This window comes from Arvicola amphibius, chromosome 9, assembly GCF_903992535.2.
Source record: "Arvicola amphibius chromosome 9, mArvAmp1.2, whole genome shotgun sequence".
NCBI lineage: Eukaryota > Metazoa > Chordata > Mammalia > Rodentia > Cricetidae > Arvicola > Arvicola amphibius.
Genome location: NC_052055.2, coordinates 67,456,575 through 67,482,988, shown reverse-complemented (window position 1 = coordinate 67,482,988; position 26,414 = coordinate 67,456,575). Strand labels below are relative to the sequence as shown.

At 44.6% G+C, this 26,414-nt stretch overlaps 1 protein-coding gene across 3 annotated transcripts in view; it reads right to left on the bottom strand.

Annotated features, from left to right (window-relative positions):
- The window catches only part of Rftn1 (raftlin, lipid raft linker 1), a 199,322-nt gene that overhangs the window by 90,773 nt on the left and 82,135 nt on the right, over positions 1–26,414 (bottom strand). For all 3 annotated transcript variants that reach the window (XM_038342544.2, XM_038342546.1, XM_038342545.1), the window contains exons 3-4: positions 22,274–22,460; positions 1,834–1,942 (exon numbers count right to left, since the gene is read on the bottom strand). In XM_038342544.2, coding sequence (XP_038198472.1) covers positions 1,834–1,942; positions 22,274–22,460 — 296 coding nt within the window. The remainder of the gene's footprint in view (positions 1–1,833; positions 1,943–22,273; positions 22,461–26,414) is intronic.

Here is a 26,414-nt window from a genome sequence, read left to right as displayed (position 1 = left end):
ATCCTTATCCAACATTATTAGAGCATTATTTGCAAAGAAGATGGCCCTACTGATATATGTATGCACTCACATGATTTAGAAAAACACTGCTCTTGCATCTATACATGTGTCAACACAGACCAAGCCACCTCCATTTTTAAATAATCACCTACCTTCTACTAGAGTAGAAAAAAAAACAGCATGCTAGTAAAATTAGCAGGATCTGAACCTCAAAGCTCCCGGTTCCTTCCAATATGAGTGGTTCATGCCAGAGTCTGGGAGACTGAATGTTAAGCAAACGTTGAAGGCAAAGGGAAGGAAGAAAACAAACACCCACTAAAGGACAATCTCATTACTCTACCTTTCTGCAAAACTAGCCACAATGTTTCATGCAGCCGTCTCTGCCAAGGGCTGGCTCTCTATGGCCCCCACTTCACATGGCCTCCATGTAGGATGCTTTGATCCCAGCTGCTCCCACAGTCTCTCACAGATGCTAGTCACCTGGACCAGCAGAGTCCTGACCCCTCCCATCTCAGCTTCAGCACCTTCCCTACCCTGATACCACCCGGCAGCCTCTTCGGCCCGCGGGTCAGCTCAGCTGCTCCCTCTTGTTCATCTGCTGTGCCCACCTGTCACCACCACAGTGAGTTTGTTCTTTGCAGCCCAGAAACTAGTTCTAAACAGTCAACAAGATTTAGTAGCGCGCGCGCGCACACACACACACACACACACACACACACACCCAACAATTTAATATAAAACACAACAGTGAGATCTGTAACTCAGTTTTGCAAAATGCTTGCCTAAAATGATCAAGTTTCTCAGTTCAACCCTAGTACCACAGAAACCAGACATGGTGATGGACACCTAGAAACCCAGCACTCTGGAAACAAAGGCAAAGAGGGTCAGAAGCTCAGGGCCGTTCTTGGCTACACAGTGTCTTTGAGGCCGGCTTAGACCACACAAACCAAACAAGCAAGGCAGGCTGTTCCAGGCCAGCCACAGTGCATAGGGATGTTGTATGATGACCCTGTGCATGTATGTCAGTATCCGTGCTCTCCGGGCTCTTGGCAGCACATGCAAGACTGCATACAAGAGAGCATACGTGGAAGACTACCATTCGAGAGAACATGATGCACGTGTCTGGAGTGCAGACATCCCTTCTGCTGCAAATGCCATGTAAAATTCAAATAGAGCCTGCAAATTGGGTGGAAACTGCCTATGACCACTTCCAACACAGAACAAGCTCAACACCTAGCACGACTCTTGGTGATAGGCAGTCCCTGCAGGCAGGCAATGTTGCCTGGTACAATAGCATGCTTGTGGCCTCAAGACTCCGGCCTGCTCGCAGACCAGGAAAGAAAGGGGTGGTAGCCAGCCGGGCGGTGGTGGCGCACGCCTTTAATCCCAGCACTCGGGAGGCAGAGGCAGGCGGATCTCTGTGAGTTCGAGGCCAGCCTGGTCTACAAGAGCTAGTTCCAGGACAGGCTCTAAAAAAGCTGCAGAGAAACCCTGTCTCGAAAAACCAAAAAAAGGAAAAAAAAAAAAAAAAAAAAAAAAAAAAAAGGGGTGGTAGCAACAAAGTCCTCCCAGAACAAGGGAGAGGTGGCATCTGGGGGGCAAACCTTTTGGTTTGAGTGTATCTGGTAGTGAGTCTGTAGGCCTGTGGGCCGGGATCCCACTTGGGCCCTATAAGACATGAGGTCGCCTCAACCTGGGCAGTAGAGCCATTTTGCTCCAGAGCCACCCCAAGCTGTCATCTGTGAGGTGGCTGACCCCTCTACCTGCTCTCCAGCCGTCCACTCAGGCCCCTGCTCTGTGAGCCTGCTTCTCTCAATGCATTGTGGGGCTCACCTTCTTAATAAACTCTGGGACAAGCTTCTGGTTTTCCAGGTGGTCTAAGGAGGCGCAGTAATCCAATTCCAAGATGTAGCCTTCATTGTGAAGCTCGGTCTTCTGAGACCTGAAGGAAGAAACAGAGTGAAATTACAGTCTTCTTTTATAAAAAGAATCACAGGTTCATGAAGCCCCCAAATCATTCATAAATGTAATTGGCAAAAAGCATTGCTGAAAAACAATTTATGGTAAATAATTACATAACGCACATTCACACACACACTCACATCCATACACATGTGTATCTCCATGTCACTGAAAGAGCTCCAAGAAGGTTTTGCATGTTCTCACTCTTGGGAAGCTAACCCAGGAGCATGGAGAGGCTTTGCAGCCAGCCTAGGATCTCAAAGAAAGGACAGAAAGAGAAAGTGGGACAAGAAAGAAGGAAAGGAAGGATGAAGGAGATAAGGGAGAGAGAGAGGAAGAGTTGGTCTCCGAACAAGATTTTATAGAATGATGGTATAGGCAATGTGGCTTATACAGTTGACGATACAAAGATGTCTGGGAGGAGGGGGCTCTCGGATGACTTCCACTGGCTTCATCTGCTAGGAAGAGTTAGCAAGAGACACAGCCAATCACAGCAGTAGCTCTGGATGGAGAGGCCTCTGGGGCACAGGGACCCAGGGCAGCAGGGGGAGGGTGATTAAAGGTGACTCGAGCTATAGCTCTGGAGTCCTCACCTGTTAGTGAAGGAAACGATATTAGCAGGTCACCGAGAAAATTAATGTGGAAGGCATTTAAAGGGCACAAGCCCTACAGAGGAGAAGCTGGCAAAAATCTACCAAAATGAAAGATTAAAGCAAAGACCGTCTGCGTTGGGCCAGTGAGGTGGCTCAGAGGCCAAAATCATTTGCTGCCAGGCCTGATAGCCTGGGTGCAATCCCTGAGAATCCGCATGGTGGAAAGACGAAAACAGGCTCCCACAAGCTGTCTTTTGACTTCCACATGTGTGTATGTGGAGGTACACGTGTACACACACACACACACACACACACACACACACACACACACATACACAATGAAAAGGTAGGCTATGAGGCATGTCTGGTTCACCCCACCTCCTGACGGCTGAGTCGGCTTCCCTCGCCCCCCTACCGACCTACCCTGACTCTGTACAGGCAGGGCCATCAGGAGTAACATGAGCAAATGGCCACCAGAGAGAGATGCCACTCATTCACAGGTATCTCTCTGAGGACTTCTGTGTGGGAAGAGCATGGGCCTGGGGAACCCAGGAAGCCGCACGGTGTCAGCAGTGGAAGGAGCTTCCTAGGCCCAGCAGACCTGAGGTGACATGAGGTACAATGGAAGATCAACTCAGGATGTTGTCTATCCTAGGTGGCTGGTCACAGGGCTCCCTACCACACTGCCCAGATGCTCTGCACAAGCAGAGGAGTGAATTGGGCCTTCTGGGCACGATGAGCCTTCTCTACCAGGGGCCTACCCACAAAATCCCTAAAGTGCACTCTTCACACACACACACACACACACACACACACACACACACACTACATACCATATATACAAACTTACATACATATACCGCACACACTCAAACACAACACACATAGCACACATACACTCACAAACACATCCCACAACCACAGACACACACATACTACACAGTCCAGTACATGTGAATACATATTTGTTATGATAACTTAAAATGAATTGTCAAGGTTTTCATGTACAGTGAAAGGCAATTTATGCTTCTATTAACCATCTGGGTGTGATTTACATAAAATTTAAAAGAGAAATAATTAAAGAGGAATTGGCATCCTTCAGGTGTGAGACTGCGGTTGAGTAAGCGACTTCAACAGGTTATTTTTACTGTTCTGCTTCCTGAACCATATCCTTTCTGGGGCAGCGTAATGTTTGAGATATAAGAGAATAGGCTGACTTCAAACCAGCCCGTCTGGAACAAACCGATTCTAACTGAACTGGCCAGAAGCCAGCCACCTTCTTTCAGTGCTTGCTCAGAGGTTCAGTCACGCTCTTACTTCTTCCCTAGCAAAACTAAGACAGGAGACTCCGGACCTGTGGATGAGATTTGGTCATGATAGACTGTCCTAAGTGACGTCTCAAATAGTGAAGACCACGATGGGGGGAGGGGAGCTCTAAGAGACATTTAGTCCTTACAGAGCTTGCCATATATGCCTGAGGAATAGCCCTGAGCTCAACACCAAAACCCTCATAAAAATCCAGGCCTGGGAGGGTTTATAATCCCAGCACAAGGGAGCAGAGACAGGTGAATCCCTGCAAATCCCTGGCTAGCCATACTGCCTAGTCTAATTAGTGAACCCCAGGTCCCAGTGAGAGACCTATCCCAAAAAAAACAGGACAAACAGTACTTTGAACAATACCTAATGTTGATCTAATGTGTGTACATAAACACGCATGAGAACATACACACATCCCAGCTCTTGCTCACATGGGCATTAAGGTCCAGTTATATGCAGTTATTTATAATGGCCATTAAGAAAACCAGCCCACAAATCACAATCACAGAGAACACAGACAACAATGAGGACCCTAAAAGAGACATACATAGATCTAATCTACAAGGGTAGTAGAAAAAGACAAGATATCCTGAGTAAATGGGAGCACAGGGACCTTGGGAGAAGACTGAAGGGGAGGGGAGAGGCAGGGAGGGGAGCAGAGAAAAATGTAGAGCTCAACAAAAATCATTAAAAAAAGTTAATAAAAGAAAAAAGATTATCATTTCAGGTCATAGTCCATCACTGAGGGGAAGTCGAGGCAGGAACTTAAGCAGCTAATCGCATCCTATCCACAGTCAAGGGCAGAGAGAAACAAAGACAAACAGGCCTACACATGTACTTGCACTCAGCTAGCTTGCTCCGCTCTTACAGTGCACAGGAGCCTCCGACAGTAGGTTGAGCCTTTCTATATCAGTTAACAGTCTAGGACCCTGAGCTAAGCAATTGCTCAGCTGAGCATCTCTTCCCGTACGAGCTTGGGCTGGGTCACTATGGCATGTCTCTATTATCCTCCAGCACAAGCTTCACACATGGTCTTGTAGCTCAGAAGCTGACGGATATAGGGCTAGCTAGAAGGGTGTCCTATCTACCGTGAGCTTCAAGACAGCGTCTCCAAACTTTCAAGGCTTCAGTTGCTCTCATGGTAGGTAGGACAGTGGCGAGAGTGACCTGTCAACTGTTTGCGTGAACAAGCTCATCCTCCTCTCTCTATCTGCATATTCTTTTCAAATTCCAAGATGGATCCATTCTAGGAACAGGTCTGAAGGTATTCATGTGCCTTTAATATTTGTGTATTCTGTTAAGTTGGCAGACTATCAAGTTACTCTGCTGGCTTGGTTCAGGATATCTAGGCTCCTCTGGAGAAAAATATCAAACTTCTGGGTTGTTTCCCAGAAGCAACCTTGGGGAAATTTAAGGGAGCTCTCTGGTCTCCCATTGTACGGGCCTCTCCTGTGTCTGCAATACTAGAGAGGACAGAATGTCTGAACACAGCCATGCCAAGGAGTCATCGTGGCCTGGGAATTATCCTCTCTGAGCCATTAAAAATTCACACTTCTAAGTAAATCCTGTTTCCACATGTTGCATTAAACATCTGAGGTGATTTCAGGCAAAATAGTAAACCCCTGAATTCTTCCTACAAAGTAAGAATAACTTGTGAGCTGAGTTGGGACTTCTGGGGGCAGATTTAATTTAAAGCTGCTTTCAAAAATCTTTAAAAATTATCCACTATTCCTTTAGGTAAAAGGCACATGACAGAAAGTTAGGATATAATGATGTTTAAGAAATAAACATGTAACAGATCTCACTTCAGTATCTAAGTAATAGATACCCTAAGTCATTTCAAAGTTTAAATAATTCTCCTTTCCTAAGCCAGGAGGCAGAGCTTGAACTTCAGTCAAAAAAAAGAGAGAGAGAGAGAGAGAGGGATGGTGTAGCTCATCAGCAGGGCCATTTCCGCTCTCTTTAGAAATAATGGTAAGAAGCTGAGACAGGAACCAACTAAGATTGGGGTGCTTCTCCAGCCATATAAAAAGTTACTAAATGTCAGTTGTCTAAACAAATTCATTATCTCTGGGAAACAGGAAGAGAGGTTAAGACTCACCCAGCCGAGCCAATCCTTTCTCTTTCCTCCTCCAAAACAACACCAGGTTCAATTATAAAGACCAGAACAGCTATTTTTGTCTTAAAGAAATGGTAGAGAAAGAAATGAGCCAGTCTGTATGCTGCTGGCCTTTTGTCAACTTGACACAAGCTAGGATCATCTGAAAGGAGGGAACCTCAACTGAGAAAACACCTTCATCAGGTTGGCCTGCAGGCAGCTCAGCTAGGGTATTTTCGTGATTAATGATGGATGTGGGAGGGCCCAGCCCACTGTGGGCAGTGCCACCCGAGGGTTTGTGTGCTGGGGTTGTATAAGAAGCAGGCTGATTAAGCAATGGAGAGCAAGCCACATGTGACCTTTGACACCAAGTCTGATACTGCCCTTAAGGAAAGTAGAGTCTCAGGGGTGGAGAAATGGCTCAGCAGTTGAGACCATTTCCTGCTCCTGCAGAAGACCTTCGTTTGGTTCCTAGCACCCATATCTGATAGTCACAGCTGCCAGAAACTCCCGCTCCAGGGGATCTGATGCCTCTGGTCTCTGCAGGCATCTGCACATACACGCAGAAACAAGCGCACGGACAGGTACATGCTCAAATGCGTGTGCACACATTTATAACATAAAGGTATTAAAAGAAAAAAACTACCTGCGGAAGAAGTGCATTAGGCTTATTTCTACTGCTTAGGATCAGGAAGTTTTGATTAATTAAGGAGCAGATGAGTGCAGTCCTTGAGGCTGCATAGAAATTAGTTGCAGGGTCATAGGCAGTGGGAATTGGTGAAATTCTGGCTAGAGGACAGGCACATGGGAACAAGACAGAAACACAAGCCAGTGTGGCAAAGCTCCATGAACATGGAGGGTGCTTGCTGCTCAATAGTGAGTCATAGGACCTAGCAGATTCTTGGTTAGAACAAACCTGAGGGAAGGCTGTCTCTTTGGTGGCTAAAGTAACAGGGAGCAAGGCTGCAAAGAAAACTAGAACTTGCCTTCATCCTGACAGGAAGCTAAAAGCCAGTGGCACAGTGTGTGGTGTAGGAAGAGTAGTAAGATTTCCAAGGAGAGGGTGGCTAGACAGAGAGAAATTGTAGGCACATCTTGGCCCTATCTTCAGTGGGTACAGTGTGGGAGGAGAATAAGCCATGATATTCCTATGATGCTTCCAGAATAATAAAAAAAAAGATGTTCTATGGTGCATATGCAACAAATCTGCGACCATGAAATGAGAGTGCAGGAGTTCATTTTCCCCAGTACTGAAGGTTTAAAAATTCTTGAGAAGGAAAATATGGCAAAAAAGGGGGCGAAATCCCTGTGCACCTTTACTTATCACTGTACAGCACAGGGCACCGGGGATCAGGGGAAGGGAGAGCAGAATGAGCCCCAGGCTGCTGCCTCCCAGGCTGCTGCCTCTTCTGATTCCTCCTGCCTCTGTCAGTGCCTTTATCAGAAAAGGCTTGGTATCCTAGGAATATTCTGGAAGTGATGGCATTGTCACCACACACTCTCAAGGAGTTGTGTGCTGCCAAGTGGGTGCCTGTCACAGGGGAACATCAACATAGTACAGTGGGAAAATCTTGCCACACTATCTCAGTCCTTACAGTCAGTGCCGGCCGGCTCTGTCAGGTAAGCCACCCAACATCTAACACAAGGCCTTCGCTGTTTGCCTGGAAATGACAAATGTAAACGAAAATCCTTTCTCTCAGTACTCTGGGCTACAGGAAAAAAGGGAACAGCCATAGGAAGAATCCTGTTCTCTTGGACTCCTACAGGATCTTATGAAACACACACACACACATACACACACGCATGCATGCATGCACACATGCACATCAATCATAGAGAGATAATATTCATAATAATGCATAATTAACAACATTATCAGGAACAGAACATAAAATCAAATATTCCTGATTCAGAAAAAGTTTCACATCTACACACAGAAATAACAAGGACAGCTACCCAATAGTGATTCTCAAGAGTTTTATGGGCTACAGTCAGTTGAGTGACAGGAAATCTTGGTTTTCACACAATTACAGCTTCCAAGTTCAAGTCTGCTGCTATTTCTGCTTTTCAAGTTCTTCTTCCCTCCACCTGCCCCACCTAGTATGGGCATAGGACCGCCATGCTCTACATCTATAGCATCCAATGAGGTCATGCAGAAATGTGTCCAGGACAACTCAATAGAGTGGAGTCTTCATTTGAAAGTTTCATCAGCTCAGGGCTGGAGAGACGGCTCAGGTGTTAAGAGCACTTGCTGCTCTTGCATGGGTCTGGGTTCTGAGTTCCCAGCACCTACATGGCAGCTTTCAGCTTTCAATAACCCCAGTTCCAGGGGATCCAGCACCCTCTTCTGGACTCCACAGGCCCCACACATAAATGCAGTACACATACATACATGTAGGCTAAACACTCATACACATAAAATAAAGGCAAATTGTTTTCAAGAATTGATTCAAATGTATATTCGTGTTAGAAAGATACAACCTAGCTCCGTCCTTAACTTAAATGATGCGGAGCCCATTTGAAGTCTACTGAAAAGCAGACTCTCATTCCACATCAGCATAGGGTCTGAGAGCCTGGAGTTTCTCAGGAACTCCCAGGAGATGCTGACACGACTGGTCCATGGACCTCACTGAGCAGCAAACCTCTTCCTCGGGAACCATGAGTCTGACCGTGGGACTTCCTTTGGGTTCACTGTCTCTACATGATTTCAACCATACCTCCCTTTCAGGAAAAGCTTGTGTGATCAGTGTGTCACTAACATCCCACATATGCCACAAAGCATACAACGAAGTTGTTAGAGCATCGAGAAGATGAGAAACAAGTGGAATGAGCACCATTCTTCGATGACTGTCAGAAGCCTGTGTTATCAAGAGCTGACATCTCAAGGCAGGAAAGCCCACTTGAAGTAAGGCTCCTTGTTGCCATAGTGGAAGGCTATGTATGTTTCAAACTATCTTTGGGTAGTTCCAAGTTTCTTCAAGCTATATCTCAATAGGTCTGGCACTTTAACCTCACTCTGTGCCCAACAAAGGTCCTCCGTAGGAGCCGAGACGGCCGCTTCTATGGTGTCTGGGGACGGGTGACGAGAACAGTACCTGTTATCCTAGTCTGACCACCGCACAGGATTTCCAAAGCCATGCACATATTGCATGAGTTATCTGACATTTTTATACATGTGTATCACTTTGTTCATATTTACTCTATACTCCTTCCCCCAACAATCTCCCACTTCTTACTGGTCTCTTTCTTCCTTTAATGTTATATGTGTGTATACACATATATGTGTATATATATGACCAACACACAAGAAGTGCATATATATGTACATATATAGAATGTATGCACACACATACATACACACATTCTGTAATAAGAGAAAACACAAAGGGGTTGGGCATATAACTCAGTGGTTAATCATGTGCACTGCTCTTGTAGAGGATCCTAGTTCAGTTCTCAGTATCCACATCAGCTGGTTCACAACTGTCTATAACTCCAGTTCCAGGGACTTGTTACCTCCAATGTAGGTGCACCTACGCACCCATACACAAATGCAGATACATACAGGCACCCACACCTATGCGCCTATTCACAAATACAGATACACGCAGGTACCCGCACCTACGCACCCATACAGAAATGCAGATACACACAGATACCCACTCCTATGCACCCATACACAAATATAGACACATACATACAATTAAACTGCTGTGATTATGAATTTTAAGAATAAATATTTTTAATAAGAGAAAATGAGATATTTTGTCTGTCCTCCCTCACTTTACCATAAAAGGTTATTTTAGTTAAAATATAAATAATTCACAAATAAATTCTTCTGACGTCTTAGCTGATCTTCTCCTAGACATTTCCTGAAACCCTGTATGGACAGGCTGAGCAGGTAGCCTCTGACATCCATACCAAGTAAGGACTCCTTCAATCTAAACATCACCCAAGCTGAGTGACCAGGACTCCAGCTTCTCCTGGCTTTCCCTGTAAAGGACTATCATGGTCTCTGCTCTCCCGTGGTGCTCCACGTGTCCCTTCCACACAAGTCGCTAACTACTGACCCGGCATAGTACACAGACTTCTCAAAATGACTTCAAAGCTCCAAGAAATTTACTTCTAACAACAATATTGAACCCTGTGTTCCTGAAAATATAAGGTGAAAATTAATCTCAAATTACTATGTTAATGTAATTACAGTTTCAACAGGTTTTATGTTGAACTGTAGAAAATTACTTTAGGTTTCATACAGAAAAATAATGTGCAAAAGTGACCCTAATCACAAAGAATAGTTTTTTATTACCACACATGCTACAAATTAATTGTAATAATTTATATGATATAGGGGTTGGGGATATAAGCCAGTTGGTAGAGGATGTGTTTAGCAAGTGTGAGGCCCTCAGTCTGATCCCCAGGAAGGGAAAAAGATAATGCAAAACCAATAAATTAAGCAAAGAAACAAAGAATCATGGCTTAGGGAGTACGAACAGTTGCTGCTCTTCCAGAGAACATAAGTTCAGTTCCCAGCACTTATATTATGAGCTCACACCACGGTAACCAGCTCCAAGGGCTCTGATGCTATCTTCTGGCATCCACAGGCACCTGTACTCACACACATACACATGTACACACACATGTACACACACAAACATAAATCTTTTTAAAAATCAAGAACAAATTAAGGTATATATGAAAAGCCTAATCATAATGAACATACCATTTCATTTGATGGCAAAATTAGGTTAGTATAATAAAGTTTTGGCAAAGATGGCTTCCTAGGAAAGAGTGAAGTTAGGGGCTTGCATTGCACACTAATTCTAACTTAGGCATTCCCAAGAGGAAGCAGTTTTCCCATCGGCAGGTGTCTGGCCATGTCTGGAGGCATTTGTGACTGGTACAGATATGGGATGGGAAGAGCCACAACTAATATGTAAATGCCAAGAATGCGCAGTGAGGTAATCTGCATGTTCTTCACCTAGGAAGTGTGTAAAGACAATGTGCAAGGACTCCATAGTAAGCAAACTGCTATGATGATTATTGTCAAAGATGGGTAAGTCATATTAAGAAGCTCCTGCAATCACACCAATGTTCTTTACTAGGCAAATAGGTTATTCTTCTCCAGTAAGATATAGGTTAATGTGCACAGCAATTTGCGGACTTAAGCAACATTTGGCTTAAGAATGAACATGCCAAGAACACAGGTATGTTATAAACTTCGCTCTTTAGAAACGATCTCACCTTCTCTCTAAAAGAAAGCTACCAATTCAGAAGTCACAGAAGGCCCCTCACCAACACATTTCACTCTGAGAGAGTGGAGAGAAAACGATGTACTTGTGGCCACAGAACGTGACCAATCCAATAGCCAGAAAAAGCGCATCCTGGAGCTCCAAAGTTCCGTGTGCATACCAGCCTGGGGAGCAGTGTGGCCTCTGCTCTCAAACCCCCTCTGCAGAGACAAGGATGCTACAAACCCAGGAGGATCCCTGCGATGCTGAGCTCCAGGGCCTGTGAGGCTGAAGATGGTGTATTTCTACACCAGGAGTTTTAGGTACTCTCCCCACAAGACCCCCACTTATGCAAATTCAGTTCTGCAAAGGCGTTAATAAGTGCTGCTTTGCTTTTCTGGAGTATACAGTGGGAAGTTGGTAATTAGAGAAAATAATAGTGTCTTTCTGCTACAGATGGACTAAGTACGAAACCTCAGCTGAACACATAACAATGTCTTCAACCAATGTTGTAACAAAAACAACCATCCTGGGGACATAGCGAGAATTAATTATACTTAATACATACAGCACTGTAGCAGAGGACTCTCAGAAACAGGTGTTATATGAATACAAGTTTCTAAATTGGAATTGGAAGTCTTTGTAGTGTTGTTAAGTTCCAGCTCATGGTGGATGAATAGGAAGCAAATGACATGATGAACCTCACTAGATCATATTTATAGAATTTATGTCTATGTAAAAATGGTTTTATCTTTCAGCCATTTAAAGTATTGTAGAAAACACGTGCACAGATTAGAGAGATAATCATTGCATCAAGATCTACATAACATGGAAACACTAATAATGTCCTCCAATCCATCTGAAAGTTATTTCTCATCTGTGTCTTACTGTATTCTTATTGGGAATGTAAATTTAATTAGTACCGGTGTTTCCCATGTCCTACTGCTGGTAACGTCCATCCAACTGGCAAAAACAAGCCAGAAAGATTTAAAGTAAGATCACCCGAATTCTTAAATTTAGTACAGATAAAACATATAAATCCAAAAATCTAACACTTTAATAAAATTATCTGCAACTGAGTTACCTCTTCTGTATGCATATAGCCTTAAAAACTGTGTCTCAGTGCTCCCCTGAGATCCTTACTATGCCACAGAATAAATTTCCTTCCTAAAAAAATCCATTGTTTGAAGAGTGCATGCCTATGTAGGAGGATGGGGCCTTATTTTATTTAAAAACAAACACAGACACTTCAGGGTACCGTGATATTCATATATATTTTAACATCAACAGGACACTCGAAGAAATGCATCTCTTATCTGTGTGGAAGCTACATGCCTACTGTTCTTTGCCATTCTGGAATACCTGCGGGGAAAGACTGCAAACCATGCGAATGCTAATTTGAAAAAAATAAAAATAAGAACTATTGGAAGGACACAGGCAATCATAGCCAGCTCTGAGACTGGGGGAAATGAACCCCCACACAAACAAAGCACGTCTCTTCTATTTTCTCCACTTTGGAGGAAGAGAATGAAAAAGTGAGGAAGACGTTTAGGAGTGTAGATTGGAAAAAACTCTCCCCTGGAGAGCATGGCTTGATGCTGGCGTATTAGGGAAAGTGCAAACACAATAATTAACAAGGAATCCTGAGACTTCAGCACACCAGAAAGGGTGTTGGCTCCTGAAGGAACCGGGAAATAAGAAGAGTAAATTAGAGCAGGCTGGGTGACACCGAGCAGCTCCCGAGGGTGGTGAAGGGCAATGGGGAGTTAATCAGCTTTGACACATACCTTGGGAAAGCAGGGAACCAGGGGGCACCCTTCCTATTTCTGAGTCCACATAATGAACTCCACACTGAGCAGACAGCTGCTTATTTATTCTCCGCTCAGATTCAAGAACCAAGCTTCTAGCCTCTCTTCCTGGGTTTCTCTGCTCTCTGGGAGCAAGCCTGCTGCTGTGGCTCCCCATCACAGTAACACGTGTCAGTCACCCGCGGGCCCACTGTGTGGGATTCCAGCAACTAGCTAGCTCCAGGCTGATGCCCAGCCTCGAGTGTGAACATTTTCTAGGTACGCTTTTATAGGTGTTTTCACCCTCTGTGTATTTTCCTGAATTATGAACCCTCTCTCTAGAAGCCCTAATTCTCCCAAGAGTTAAAGTAATTGGTAAAAATTAGAGACGAAGAGAGATGAGTCCACTTACAGGGGACACTCGCAACTGTAATTTTTAAAAGAATTTTCCTTTTAGTTCCAATATAATTCTGCACTTTTCCAATTTTGCCCTTTACAAATGCCAAAGAAAATGTTCCTGTTATCTTGTGGGCCATAAAAAAGGCAACTAATGCATTCCTGCTTCCCGTAAGGTCCACAAGGAGTTCCCTTCCGGTGAAGGGGCGCCCTTTAGATGGCTCCTTACAAAGAGTGAAAAATGACACTCTCTGTGGCAAAGGTGTGTGTGTGTGTGTGTGTGTGTGTGTGTGTGTGTGTGTGGTGTGAGCGTGCGCGTGTGTCCGTGCTGTGTGGCTGTATTATCAAGATGTCATCCACTATTGGTAAATTAATAAGCCAAGCTCAGAGCCATTTGCACTGTATCTAAAATCCAAGGCATGATTTTAATATTTGAATCTTTTTTTTTTTTTTTTTTACAAGGTTTCTCTGTAGCTTTGGTGCCTATCCTGGAACTGGCTATTGTAGACCAGGCTGGCCTCGAACTCACAGAAATCTGCCTGACTCTGCCCCCTTCCCCCCCAGTGCTGGGATTAAAGGTGTGCACACCACTGCCCAGCAATATTTGAATCTTTTAAAAATTAATTATTGCATATTTTTATTTTATGTAGTTGAGCATTTTCCTCGCATGTATGTAAGTCTGATGGCAAAAGAGGGTGCTGGATCCCTTGGAACTGGAGTTCAAGGTGGTTTCCAGTAGATAAGGGGAAGCTGGGAACCAAACCTGGGCTTCTTACAGGAGCAGCAAGTGCTTTTAGCTGCGGAGCTATCTTGCCGGCTTTGGTTGTTCTTTAAACAACAATAAGAAAAAGATTCATTTTTAAATTTTTATTTAAGTGTCTATGTAAGTGTATGCCACTCGTGTGCAGGTACCACTGAAAGTCAGAAGAGGGCACGGGATCCCCTGGAACTGGAGTTACAGGTGGCTGTAGGTCACTCAGCAAGGGTGCTGGGAACCTTCCTCTGGAAGGACAGTTAGTCGGTGCTCTTAACCACTGAGCCCCCTCACTAGTCCTGTGGGCAGAGTTTTATTTGACTCTAATGAAAACTAAGGGGCAATGCTTGCTAGCACTCAAAGAAATGATGAGACTGCAAAGATGCGGAGATTCAGCAAGGAGGAAGGGAGGCAGCCAACACGTGAGACATCTGAGAAACCCAAAGTCCAAAACCTGGGAAAGAGAGAGCAGGCCCCAGCAGGTACATGACAACACACCACAGTACCACAGCACAGATACCTCTGTGCACCCAGGAGAGCAGCCAGAAGCGTGGGTTAAAGGTCACATTTGAAAGAGAAAGGTTTTCACATAAAACTCCAAACTTCTGGCTTTTCTTGGAAAAAATTATGTATCCAAGAAATGGCAATGAGAACCTAGAGTAGGCACTAGGTCTCTGGTTCCCCTAGTCCTCACCCTGAGGAGCTGGACCCTAGAGACAACTGCATGGGCAAGCCTTGTCTTAGATGGGAGGAAGGGCTGCCAGAATTTTAGAGTCTGGCCCAAGAAGAGAAACTAGGAGTGAGGCCCAAATGTTTACTGAGATTTGCTTTCCTGGAAACTGCACAACAAAAAGCCAAAAGAAAGGCCTTTCTCAGCACCACTTGACATGGGGCGGCTGCAGTTGACTGATTCAGGAATCTGCACTACTTGTTAAGTTCTTGGAAGGACAGACAGCTTGCTGATGGGGTCTGTCTTAGTTAGGGTTTCTACTGCTGCAACAAAACACCCCGAGTAAAAAGCAAGTTGAGGAGGAAAGGGTTTATTTGGCTCCCACTTACACACTGCTCTTCATTACTGAAGGAAGTCAGGACAGGAACTCAAACAGGGCAGGATTCTGTAAGCAAGAGTTCATGCAAAAGCCATGGAGCGTTGCTGCTTACTGGCTTGCTCAGCTTGCTTACTTACAGAACCCAAGAGGACCCAGGACCCAGAGGTGGCCCCACCCACAATGGGCTGGGCCCTCCCTCACTGATCACTAGTTGAGAAAACTCCTTCCAGCTGGATCTCATGGAGACATTTCCTTAGCTGAGGCTCCTTCTTCTCTGATGACTGCAGCTTGTGTCAGGTTGACACAAAACCAGCCAGAGCAGGATCTGAGAGGAAAAATGTCTCAGATTCCATTATGTGAAATCACTTACTAGAGATTTCAACAACCAACTGCACCGTTCCAAAGGAATATTGGAGCAATGTGGTAGAGGGAGAGCAAGGCAGCCTTGGCTGGACCAGCAGATGGAACAGGAGCCAATCCTTATGAATGCTGGGCGTAGCTTCTAGAGGCCTCCCTCAGCCTTGCTCCAGCTCTGGGTCTTCAGACTTCCACCTTTGCTCCATGGGCCAAACTCTGCATTCCCAGGCTTCAGGCTGTCCTGGGCCAGACTCCATGCCTGGAAGGCCTTAACCACTAAGACTCTTCTGTTCAAATCCACCCATCTGTCCAGATACAGAGCTAATGAAGAGTGCTCGATCTCCATTTCAAAGACTCTCCCATTGACACACTTCTGCCAAAGATGCAAAGATGCAGACTAAGTACTAGTCTGACATCACTATCACAGCCCACAAAAGGGAGGTTTCTGAAGGCCTAAAGGGAATCTCTTTAGAGTCATCTTTGTCCAGTAAAATTACTCAACACACATTTATCTTAGAAATTTAATTGCTAAGGACATTCGTTACATAAAACAATGTCGATTATCTTAGTCAACAGGCAGGTGGGCCACAGAAAGCCTCCAGAAGGACGAAGGGAGTTGCTGGTCCTGTCTTAGTTCCCACAAATGCCTTCCTACTGACAAGCACCTCGCCATCCTAGAAAGGACTGCACTATAAAACCAACTAGCTCAGGTTTGAAAAGGGCTTCACAGAAGGGAAACAGCAGTCTAATCTCGGCAGAATTGCACTCTGTGGGAACTTAGAAAGGTTGCCAAGGGCAATTTTGATTAGATGCATGTTGTGTTGTTTGTAGCTGCTTAGTTCTTCTGTGAGTCCCATCCACTAGGCCATGGGGCACCCACCCACCATGCCCAGTCCCTGTGCCAGGTTAGTCCTTACTCTAGCAAGCCTGGGTCCAAGTAGCATTAACCCATAAGTGACGGAAACCCTATTGGCCCAGTGAACTAGCTCAAAACTAGTTCTGCTATGAAGAACAGTTCAACGTCTGGGAACTGGAGCATCACAGTGCATTTCTCCTTCTACAACTGCACCTGGAACTAACTCCATACTCATAAAACAAAGACATGACATCTTAATAGCCGATTTCCCTCAGCCTTCAAGGTATAAGATTTTTGGCAATGCATTCTAATGAAAACTGCACAGAAAAAAAAAAAGAGTAACTTATCTATACCCAGACGCCAGGCAAAATGAACTATATTGTACATTAAAACCAACTAAGTGGGATTGAAGAGGGGAGGGGAGAGGCAGGAAGGGGAGCAGAGAAAAATGTAGAGCTCAATATATATCCACTAAGTGGTCTTCAGAAAGAACTAAGGAAGGGAGGCACAAAGTCTTTCCACTTATTCAAGATTACATGTTCAGCTATTTATGCCGGAGTCACTTTCCCAAGGAAACTGACTCTGATTGAATTCAACAAACTCAGCTGAAGAATGATCAGCACAGGGATGCAGTTTGACAGGATTTCCAGAAGTAAAGATCAGACAGTGTTTCATGGATTTTGGTGAAATCTGTCACACGGCAGGGTTCAGAGGTATTGTCACTGCTGACTGCTGCCTTTGGGGGAACTCGTTAACGATTTCAGTTCATCAGGATGCTCTCCAGTCACCAAAACAGCACTGTGGAGCTTTTCTTCTGAGACTTCCACAAACGCTTCCCACCTCATGCTCAGTATTCCTGCGTGGCTCAGCAATGTCACAGAAGGGAAAGGCTGCCAAGCCTGACAACGTGAGTGTGAATCCCGGGACCCACACGGTGGAGGACAAAATCGACTCCTTCAAGCAGTCTTCTGGTCTCCACGTGCACACAAAATATAAACACAAAATTTAAAAATATCTAAGGAAATAAGGCCTGGGTTAAAATAAAATTTCTCTTTCAGCAGTAACATGACATATGTCATGAGTGATTTCTTAGCCAGACAGTTGGTCCCTGAAGAGCGAGTGTTCTATCTAACGGAGCCTCTACCTTCCCCTAGGCGCAGCTCCTGGAACAGTGCAGTAAGAAGAACATGGGACTCTTGTTTTATCATGCTTTGTGGCTGATCCATGTTTTACAAATCCAGAGGTTTGTCGCAACTGTACTGAGCCTGTCTACTGACATCATTTTCTTAACAGCTTATATAATCATTAGCATTGTTTATCAATAAACTACTTTTTAAATTAAGGTGTGTGCATTTTTTAAAAAAACATAAAGCTACCACATACTCAATAAGAATATAATACAATGTAGAGATAGCTGCTATATGCACCAGGAAACAAAAATTGTGATTTGCTTTATTTATAATGTCTGCTTGTCAATATGGTCTATAAATAAACAAACAACAGCTATGATATTCTTACAACCTTAATAGATGTTTGTAGATGGATGGGGGGGGCTGGCTGGCTAGATGGATGGATGGATGAATAAATGGGGGAAGGATGGAGAATGATATAAGCTTGAATCAAGCTGGGTTTCTGCTTGTTTGTTTGTTTGTTTTTTTATAATGTTGCATACCCCAAAGTCTGGCTAGTTGCCAAAAACTTTGTGTTCATGGCTCAAATGCTGCAGGTTTACCAAGCTTCAAATAGTGGCTCTGTGGGTTTTTCTGCCAGTACACTTCATTTGGATGCAGAGCAGAGCAGGCAATTTTCCTCAATCCGTCAGTGTGCCCTACTTGGGAAATATTAGCTAGGTTTCATTCACTCCCTTTTCCAGAACTAAATAATTTCACTTAACAGTATTTATGGCTGTCAGACATTGGCAGTCTTTGCTAAAAGTGTGGCTTTATCTGTTCATGTTAAAAATTAATCATGTAAGCTTTCTTCTGTTTTTCTTTCTTCAATTACTTGCTGATACAGACCTTCGAGAATTTTTTGTTTGCTTGCTTGCTTGTTTGCTTGTGTGTATGTGTGTTATGGGGGGAGGGTCCCTGATGCAGAAACATAGTAATTGCACAGGAGACAAAATCCTTATGACCCTTCTCAGCCTTCACCTCTTCCTACCCAATACCATTCAGGATGGAAACAGGGATCCACTGACCAGGCTTCCTTGATTTCACTTGATGCATTGCCAGAATTTTTTTTGTAGTTTTCTTTTAAAAAATCAGTTCCAAAGACTCATCACAAAGTTAATGTTTCTCTTGCTCAGTTGACCCAGAAGATGGAGTGTGTGTTAGAGCCAATGGGACAGTGGACTGGGCATCCTGGGGCAGAGAATGAACTCCAGCCACAGTTATTGGCACCTTCTCCTCTGGAAAATGCTCCCAAACATCAGTGCCTTAATCTTCAGAACCTTATTTTCTTCTTCCCTGTCTAACCCTCTGGCTGTCCTGGTTGGCTTGTAAGAGACAAAATGGGGATCCGGTTTGCTCTTAAACAGTGGCATCATCACCCAGCTCATCTGATTATGTGACTAAATATGTCTTGCAAGTCATCAATTATAAAACTCTCATTGTGACAATTATATAATGGGAGGCTCAGAAAGTTCCAGTGATGCTCCCTGGCACGATAGCCCTTCCCAGAGATCACATGCAACTTGGAACATGGGCCCTCCACCCAGGAGCCTTGGGCCCTGCCCCAGACAGAAGAACAGTAAACCCTAACTGTGTGGGTGATACATAAGGATGGGTCAGGACATCTCCACCCTTGCTACTCAAAGTGTGGTCCATGGAGCAATGATGTCAGCATCATCTGGGACCACACTGGAGATGCAGCATCACAGGCCTGACTTCAGACATGCTGAACCAGAATGCTCTTTAACAGCATCCCCAGGAGACCTACAGACAAATTAGCTTGGGAGTGCTACTGCAGGTGTAAGAAGAGGAAGAGGCACATCTTCATGTTTGCTCTAGTGCATTTGTAAACACACACTTCATCCAGGCCCCGTGCAAGCATCACTGCCCAAAGCAGAGCACACAGAGCCACCCCTACAAATTGACCTCAGTGCAGGCAGAAGTTTCTGTCCTTCCTGGTCCCACAGCCATTCAGTCCCAGAGAAACACACTGAGGCTTATATTAATTATAAACTGCTTGGCCTATTAGCTCTGGCTTATTATTAACTAGGTCTTACAACTTAAATTAGCCCATAATTCTTGCCTATGTTTAACTACATGGCTTGGTACCTTTTCTCAGTGCAGCATTTTCATCTTGCTTCCTCTGCTTCTGGCTGACTCTCTGCCTTTCCTCTTCCCAGAATTCTCCTAGTCTGGTCACCCTGTCTATATTTCCTGCCTAGCTAGTGACCAGTCAGCGTTTTATTAAATTAATACGAGTGGCAAATCTTTACAGTGTACAAGAGCATTCTCCCTCAGCAGCCCAGGTGTGTGTCTCCTCTAAGCATCAAGACTGAAAGACCAGCTTGATAAGCAGCATCACTGGAGCTTGGCTCTGCTTATGCAACACATGGTGAGGATGTTTTCTTTATTCCCTATCAAAATTTTGTTTTCTCTGAAGGTTGATGGGTAAAATGGGAGGCTAGTGGGGAATGAAAGCCCTTCCCCTGAGAGCATCCAGAGCTAAGAATGAAGGCATGGGAGTTGGTACCCTAGTGTGAAAGGGTAAAGGTGGCTCCATCTTGTCTCAGCTGGAACCATCTTTGATTTAACCTGAAACTGAGCCTTCCTTTTTCAATCCCACCCCACCTGTTATGAAAAGTCCCAACTTTCCCTACCCTTGCCTTGAGAGTGACTAACCCTATTCTAGAAACTCTGAGTCAAAATGCCCCAACTCACTGCTTGTTCTTGGTTTCTGTTAAGCTGCTCACTTGCTTTACCCCTGCTGCAACTGCCAACTAAGATGCAGGTTTTTTGTATGTTTTTTGCCTTTAGAAGCTCCCTGTAAAACATATTTGAGGCTGCTGTGTGGAAGAGTTTCTCTTCAGGCAGTTGCTGGAAGCTTAATACAGACTCTCAGTTTGGACTGTGTCTTGTTGCGTGTCTCTGGGTCTCAGTTTGGACTGTGGTCGTGTTGCGTGTCTCTGGGTCTCAGTTTGGACTGTGGTCGTGTTGCATGTCTCTAAGTCTCTATCCTGCAAAACTAGGAGGAAGTCAGGGTTCCTATTTCAAGAGCCGATGATGCAGACAAAATTATAGTTATCATATGTGGAACACAATGAACGCTCAGTTAACATAAGCTGTTGACATTGTATGAATATCTTGTGTATCTGTGTAGATTAAAACCGCCATGGTCCCCCAGAATAATCTCCCCATGTGATTATACCAGATATTGATCCAAAGCCAATGGACACAAAGAAACAAGTATGAAAACACAGACAGACACTGCGGTGTCACCTTACAAAGCACACAGGGGCCCAGGACCACCACACAAACAAGCTCCACCTTAGGGCCCAGAGCCTGAGAACCCGCTATGAAATAAAGAGAAGTCCATCTTGGCATGTCACCTCATGCCACACAGCTGTCCATTGTGACTATGCTAGGTCAATGCAGAGTCACCACAAAGAGACTTAAAAGGCGAGCATGACTTGCCTGCTTCCTTTACTTTAAAACATGAGTCTTGCTGTCCATTCCTTCCAAGACTGCTGGCCAGAGGCTAAATCCAATTTCCTTTCTCAAATTTCAATTTATTTATTTAGTATTCACTAAGTTGGAGTCTCTTGTAACAGAGACTGGCCTGGGACTCATTGTGTAGCTGAGGCTAGACTTTACTGGCCTGGGACTCATTGTGTAGCTGAGGCTAGACTTTACTGGCTTGGGACTCACTGTGTAGCTAAGGCTAGACTTTAACTCCTGACCTTCCTGCTTTCGCCTTCCAAGAGATGGAATCACAGTGTCCACCACCACACCCAGCTTCAAATTTTAGTATTATAAAAGTAGCTAGACCTATTGTACTTTCTGCTTTTATCATTTTTTTTAAGGATTTTAAATGAGTATTGCTCCATTTGAAACACTAAGTCTGTCTCTTTTCCCACTTAGGCACAAGTCAAAATGTAAAAGTAATACTCAGCTGGACGAATTAGCCTGAAATCCTCCTCCAGACATCTACAAAGTTAAAACCACGACCAGCCCAATGATAGTATGGGATGTGGGGAGGGATTTGGGGGATGTGGGGTGGGGAGTGGGGGACAAGGGGTGGGAGGTGGAGGAGGTGGGGTGGGAGGTGTGGGGTGTGTGTGGGGGTGTGGGGATGTGAGACGGGAGGTGGGGATGTGGGGTGGGAGGTGGGGGATGTGGGGTGGGAGGTGGGGGATGTGGGGTGAGAGTGTGGGGCGGGAAATATGGAGTGTAGAGTGGGAGGTGTGGGGTATGTGGTAGGAGTGGGGGTGAAGGCAGGAAGTGTGGGGTTTGGGGCGGGAGGTAGGGGTGGGAGAGATGCTTTCTTCAGAGGTGACTGACAGAACTTCTTGTGAATTCAAAATTTTGAAGTATTTCTAAACTTTAGAGGGAAACATTGAGCCTGTATAAAGCCTTTAATAAAATGTTGTTTCCAACCCTGGCTTCTCAGATTAATGGTTTTATTATATTTTTCCTGGCTGTGTGATTCCGGGAGCATGCTTCTTCTGAGAAGACATTGTTCTAGCTGAGAGGATAAGAACTTGAACTCCCCTTGCAGCTGGACATGGCATTGTTTCTTGCCATGGAACATCTCCCTGGTTGTCCCTTTCAGCTTCCCTGTCAAGAGGCACGGCCCTAGTGGTGACACAAACCCACCCGTCCTCCCTCCTCTCTCCACACAGCGTGGGGCTGACGTTGCTGGCTCCTTACCTGCTGGTTTTCTTGACCAGGATGGCCCTAAAGATGTGCTCAAGGAATCTCTTCTCTTGCCTGTTCGTCGGCTGCACAAAGGGGTGCAGGGCAGCCAGGGAGAAGCCTTGCTGGTACAGTTCCAGGAGCTGGGCTGGCAGGTCCCGCAGAGAGGCCAACCTCACAGCCGAAGACCGAGGCAACTCCGCTACAATGGGGAGAAGAGAGGCTGATCAGAGGCCTGTCACCACTGTCATGGAAACGCTAAGTCCCCTCTGCCCTGGGAAGGACCTTCTGGGTCACTTCTTCCCAGATAAGCCTTCCACGGACTTTATAAACAGCCATCTTCTCCCACTTCATCCAAAGACGTCAATAAAAGAAAGCTCTCTAAACTGCTGAGCCTTCTCTCCAGCATGTTTATTAATATGAGCAGGGCAGACAAGGTCTAAAAGTCAAATAGTGTGAACTTGTATGCAGTGGAAAGTCTACAGCCAAGCCCTCTACCTCACTCTTTCCCTAGAGGCAATGGCTATAATCTATTTTTGGATATGTAATGACCACTGCTAATCCATCCATGGTGGGCCTGCCTATCTACCCCTTTCTATACAAACATCAGAACAACCTTATACACCCGTCATACACCCGTTCTGTGCGCTACAAAGTGATCCATAAGGAAAGTACCTTGTTAGGTTGGGCACAGTGCTCACAATCGGTTTCATTTGCTTCAATGACATGAGGGCTCACTTTGTAGACCAGGCTGGCCTCAAACTCTTAGGGATCTTCCTGCCTCAGGCTCCCAGGTGCACAGAGCACTTCCTGGTTTATTTCTTATAGATCCCCTTATGTGTTACATCATTGATTATAAAAGCTTTTGTTTCCATGTGGCTTCAATAAATATATCATTCCTACAAGATTTCACATGCATACACATATAGAAAAATACATTTCTAAAGCTGGGTTACAGTGCATGCTTGCAATCCCTGCACTCTGGAAGCTGAGGCAGTGGGGTTGGGAATTCAAGGCCAGGATGGGGGACACAGGGAGACCACACCTCAAAATAAACAAGCAAAAGACATGAAAGTACTGAGTAACCGACTATAACATGTTCAGATATTGCCAGATCTTTTATAAAGAATTATGGATTTGCCTCTCATTGGTGATATATAAAAACTTCTTTCCCATGTCCTGGATGATCTCAAAATAAGAAAAGGAAAAGGGGAAAACTCCCTGTGTGGGGAAATCTATACCTATTGTGCAATCTGTTGCTTCTCTTACTAAACACTTCATAGTTAAATTGGCATTTCCTTTGCTATGAGCTGTGGGTACTTTGACCAGTTTTTATTAGATTAGCGATCCATTCTCCTGGTGGTCCATGGGAACTGTTATATATTAGGGGGCTTAGTTACTGGTGACACAGGTTGGAAGTGTCATCAACTTGTTACCTGCCTTTTGGCTTTGCTAAAGTGGGTTTTCATGAATAGGTCCCTCATGTTACTATGGCAGGAAGACCTTGGAATATACAATAACTTTTCTGTTAATGCTTTATAATATATCACTTTTTTGCATGTAAATCTTAAATATATTTCAGATTTAACTTGTGCAAAGCATACACTATGAATCTAAGACCCCTGTTTTGCCATTTTTCCTCAATGATTTGAGAAGTGATTTCTGCCATTAATGAATATAGTTGTTTGTGACTGTAATAACTTATTTTTGTGCAACACTATTTTCACCAAGTTAGTTTCTTAAGTACGTCTTTGGGTCTGTTTCCTGTTTATTTTTGAAATCTTGTTTAACTACTTTTGCAAAATAATTTTTTAAATAAGCTAACCAAATTCCCCCTTAGCCCCTAAAACATATTGACATTTTTATTGATTCATATTCAAACTGCAGCCTAAATGAGAGTGGATATTGCTTACCATGCTGCAGGTTCCTGGCCACAAACATCACGGTACCACTTTTACTTGAGTTGTATTTTTGGTCCCTCTGGAGCAAATTAAAGTTTTGTCACACGGATATTACATATTTATCAAGTTCATTCCTAGTCATTTTATATTTTTGTTTCTATTGGGGTAACAGACTGCCTGGTTGCATGTCCCTAATGCTCCCGCTGGGGAAGCAGACAGGCTTATCGCAGCTGACTGCACTGTGAAGCAGTGCACAGACACTTGGTCCAGGACCTCCATCACTTGTACGACTCCTAGGACTGGACACACAGGAGCAGGTGAGTCACAGCCACACAGTGGGGTCAAGACAGTCACTAAGTCATCCTAGTAGTGAGGAGCACAGAGTCACCCTCACTGGAGGGCCAGCCTCTCACTGGAGAGGTATCTACATGGGTTCTGACATGGCTATCCCGTGAGATACTGTCACATGTAAAGGGTTCTGACATGGCTATCCCGTGAGATACTGTCACATGTAGAGGGTTCTGACATGGCTATCTCGTGAGATAGATACTGTCATATGTAGACGGTTCTGACACAGCTATCCCGTGAGATACTGTCTTTGAGTTTGTAGATTCCTCCTCATGAGCATCCTGAACATCTCGACTTCCTTCTCCCTCTGCACGGCACGTCCAGGGCATGGCACTTGAACGTCATGGACCCACCAACATCCCTTACTGCATCCCTGCTACAGCAACAGACCTCCCTTGACTTATTTACTTGATTCCTAATCTGTCATGACACACTTGAGCAGCCCACAACGGTCAGGGGCTTCATCTCATACCCTGCTACTTAACAAGACCCCGGTTTGGGACTGAAGTAAACAATTGAGAATATCAGCAGGCAGCCTGGAAGATGAGACAAAGACTTGCTACTGATGAGTGCAGACCACAAGCAATAATGATGTAGAAAACAAATACTCCCACCTTGGAAAACACATATAGAGACATGCACAAATACAGTATGGTGTCTTACAGCTATTTTAAAATTCACAGAAGTCCAGCCAAACCTACTGGACCTGGTGATGGAACTACATATGAGAGCCCTATGCTATGCTTTGTTTTTAATAAAAGATCAACATTTTTTAAAATAAAATGAGAAATAGTGCAGAAAATTAATGATTCAAAGGAGGATTTATGGGCAAAGCTATCCCCAACAATGTCATACGAAAAGCAAGAACTTGGAACCAAAGAGTTCTTCATAAACTAGTTGAAGACTGGTTACTGCTGGGCACCCAAGTGATGAAGCCCAGAAAGAGAAGAAGGCGAAGGCACAAGTGTCAGATGCTGAGGGAAGCGTCCGCGGTGCACTGCTGCGTTAAGAACAGAGGTGCCTGTCGTGTGCAGTTGCTCTTCTACTAAAAACGTAGACTGTGGGATAGTAATATTTCTCTAGGCACTGACAGTGGAGGCAGGTTATAATAGAGAACAGGGCAGAAGGGTTGGGTATTTATTATATTTTCAGAACTACTATGATCCGCACAGACCATTTCAGAAAAGGATTTATAAGCCATTTGCACTGTTTCTTTACCCAGAAATAAAATACTATTTTAAAGTTTTAATGACTTTTTAAATTAAAGTTTTGTGTTGCCCAGGACTAGAACCCAGCGCCTGTGCACGCTAGGTAAGCGCTTTGCGCTGAGTGCAGTTTTTAGCACTTTTTTTTTAACAGCCACAGTTCTCTAATTTATTACTTTAAAAACAAGGTTTACAACAAGTCCTAGGATCCTTAGGAATACCACACAGCACCAGAGCTCTCCTTTCTGTACACCATGGGGAAAACGTGGAGGGGAACTCATCCCGAACTGACTGCTGTGAGCCTCCAGGCTCCTGGCAAAAACTCGACTCTCCAGCCTCGGCCTGGAACACCAGTAGCTGCAGCTACCCGTGCAAGTCACCACACCCAGCTCAACGACAGATTCCCATGTTTCTCACTATCGGCTCACCACAGCCATGTGACTATAATAAAGTTCTGTCTCCCGTCAAATAGTGGTTATAAAATTCAGATGGGAAGGCAATGGTGTGTGCATGTAATCAACGAAGCCCAAACAATCACGTTCAGAATGGGTGGGAGCCTGGCGGGGGGAGCTGGCAGATGGGATAATGATGACACTAAAGGACTTGGGCCATTAGATTGTTCTCTAGCCCCACCCAACTCCTTACCCTTCACATTCTCAAATCAGTGCACTAAAAATATTAGTCTTAGAGCTAAAAGCTTCC